Below are 3,123 nucleotides of genomic sequence, written 5' to 3'. Positions count from 1 at the left end.
AGAGGCAAGAAAGACTAACAAAAGAACTACAGATGCCGGCTCTTAAACAAATACTAATCCCACCAACATGAAACTAAAACCAAATCTTGAATCTCACCATAATAGGAATTTTTATAAACAGCCCCTAGTCATGAGATATTATGTAGCATCTTCTAAAAGATCCATTCGCTATATAATATAGAAGACTCATAAAGCATGTAATTGCAGGACTTGCTCAGAAATACCCATCAGAAATGAAAAAGTACGAACAAAAAATGATGCTCAGACCATACAAATTAACAATGAAAATCATCACGCATAAGCACATTTTCTCCACAAAATGTACAGCACTAAATTTCCATGAGATTATCATGCTACATGATCAGACATACCTAACAAAGAACGACTACCTGATCATGTCACGTAACAAATATATGTATCTCGTAATAAATAGAAAAGATTCATCTTTGCCATCCGAAAGAGAACAGAATAACAACCCAAAAAATAATTGCTTGCTACATGCAAAAAATTGTTAGACCAATAAGGCCACTAAGATGCAAAAAATTGTTAGACCAATAAGCCACTAACATGGTCAAATTAACTCTCATTTGAACAGAACATCCACAAAAACATTTGTTTGCTGCTTGCTACATCAAGAAGGCCTTAAGGCTGACAAGTCTACTAATTTGCTCTAGTTACTCAATAAATCGCTTTCTCACATCTCTCGTAAGAATCACTGCCAAATAAGAATAGGCGGTAACGGTATTATCGAAATTAGCAAAATTTCCAAGGATTTTCATTCTTGACGAGCTTGAGTTGCCGAACCAGCCCCGTAGCCTCCACCATAACCACCTCCTCCACCGTAGCCACCTCCTCCACGACCAAAAGCAGGTCTTGTGCCAGGAGCCTGTAATTATTCAAGTGGACCATGCGAACATTAAAACACAAAACAGACCTTCAAGAAAATTATTACAACAACGTCAAACTTGCCATACTCACCCTAAATTGAGGCTCGTACTCAGGTGGAGCACCACCCTTATCACCAAAATCTCCAGGAGCCCCACGTGGAGGGCCCCCCCGGTATCCATCTCTGTCACCAAACCGAGGTCGATCTCCCTCAAATCGTGGTGGTCCTCTGTAAGAAGAGGAAAGTTATAAAATAAAGAAGCACAAACAGAATTATAAAATATACTTTAAACCAATGGCTATCCCAATCAAACTGTAACACATGCACATCCTCATCAACAAGGACAGTTAACCAGGATGGTTAAAATAAAAAGGTAAATAATTAAAACAGAAAAAGTGGTCCGCCAAAAAGGATCTCCCTGTTCGTTGCTTTCCATGAAAACATATTTTTTTAAATCATCTACCCCGGCCCTGAAAGTTAGTAATCAGAGAGAGCGAGGAACTGATCCATTAATGAGCATGGGGGCGAGTGGATTTATAACATACAAATCACTAAAGAGAAGCAAGTACCCATACAAAGCTGTCTGCTGATTTGAAACATAAAACAACAGATTCCCTAAACAAGACTTCATAGTGTCATATATGCTCTCACATACCTCGGTCTATCACCACCTGGTGGCCCCCCAGTTGGTCTGCCCAGAGGTTTGGCAGATTTCTTTAGTGTTGCTGGAACAATTTCTGATGGCAGATTCAGATATGTGCGAAGATACTCGATGCCATCATTTGTGAGATACCAATAGTAATGCATCCATGCGAATGACTCTCTCACATATTCCTTGGACTTGAAGCTTTGCATCAACTTAATAACATGCAAGTTGGGCACATCAATCTCAGGGTGTTTGGGCAAATTGTAATCTTTCGTGGCATAAAGCACACCCTCTGGAATAAACCAAAAGTATACATTAATTTTACATAGAAATGTAAAACAAACAACAAAAATTACAATCAAAATCGCTCAAATTTTTCACTCTGAAGGCAACAGATGAACATATTCAAGTCTAAAAAGCAATGTATAGTATCCAACATGAAAACAATTCAAAATCCGTCAGAACCCAACAAATCCCTCAATAAACCAATTTAAAAAGCGCGAAATTTACTTTTAGAAAAGCATCCGTTATAACCAAAAAAACCCTAAGAAGCCTTCTTCGCATAAAGGCTACACCCGCCCCTTCAAGAAGCAAATGAAAACATATGTTTCGTTTTGCAGAGCAATTTGCAATATCAGATTGAAAAACATTCAGAATTTAACGCAATCTTCAAAATACAAATCAAAATGATTGAAAATTACTTTTGAAACCCTCAAGATATTTAAAAACCTTCTGCCTAGCAAATTTTCATAATATAGGACTCATTAATCAGTAGGACCATAAAGAATTGAAAGCTATCCATATCTTAAAACCGTCAAGAAATAACAATACCTTTATTGATTGCAAGCAAATACGGTACCTGCATTGCCTAATAAAGAATCCAGAGATTTGACAAAACACTATTTTTTTATAAAACCCTCATCATTTGTTTCTAAAATAAATTATTTTAAAGAATATATACAAATAAAAACACCTTTCAGACTTCATTGCGGATTTGCTGGATGTGAAAACGCACCTTTGAAGAGGTACTTGTAGACTTCATTCCGGTTTTTCTTTGGAATCAACTGAAAACATACGAATTTTATAAATTATACTGCAACAACTGATTTAAATTCACCGAGGTTGAGAAAACCGAGATTGTATAGAAAAACAACCAAGTGGAAAAACGATCCATACACACCATTTTTCCGAAAACAGAAACCCTCGCCCCCCTTTCGTTCCGTTTTCTAACTCCGCTCTCCTCAATGAATTCCTCGGTCGTTCTATGAAACGCTAAACCCTTTTATGCGTCTGAAACGCTAAACCCTTTTATGTGCAAGAATCCGTGCTTTCTTTTAGGGCGTTTATTTTCTTTATTCGTTCGCCGAGAGGGGTGAGTTGTAATAATGTAATATCACTTATATGATGTGGAATTGGCTTAGTAAGCTATTTATTTATTTATTTATTTTAATCCAGTGTGGTTCTCCTCAATGAATTCCTCGGTCGCTCTATGAAACCCTAAACCCTTTTATACGCCAGAATCCGTGCTTTCTTTTAACACGTTTATTTTCTTTATTCGTTCGCCGAGAGGGGTGAGTTGTAATAATGTCAT

At 37.1% G+C, this 3,123-nt stretch overlaps 1 protein-coding gene across 1 annotated transcript; it reads right to left on the bottom strand.

The window, feature by feature from the left end:
• Positions 1–469: 469 nt before the first annotated feature.
• On the bottom strand, positions 470–2,890 carry LOC149211544 (small ribosomal subunit protein eS10z-like). Its single transcript, XM_089391526.1, has 5 exons — positions 2,713–2,890; positions 2,548–2,596; positions 1,542–1,824; positions 979–1,114; positions 470–886 (listed from the first exon to the last, which is right to left on the bottom strand). The coding sequence occupies exons 1-5, from the start codon at positions 2,713–2,715 to the stop codon at positions 776–778; spliced, it is 582 nt and encodes a 193-aa protein (XP_089247652.1). The 5' UTR covers positions 2,716–2,890; the 3' UTR covers positions 470–775.
• Between the last annotated feature and the right edge of the window lie 233 nt (positions 2,891–3,123).

The sequence above is a fragment of the Pinus tabuliformis genome, chromosome 1_1 (assembly GCF_031772625.1).
Source record: "Pinus tabuliformis cultivar Carrire ecotype Pingquan chromosome 1_1, CPIR1, whole genome shotgun sequence".
NCBI classification, from domain to species: Eukaryota; Viridiplantae; Streptophyta; class Pinopsida; order Pinales; family Pinaceae; genus Pinus; species Pinus tabuliformis.
Note: the sequence above shows the minus strand (reverse complement) of the source record. Positions and strands in the feature narration are given on the sequence as shown.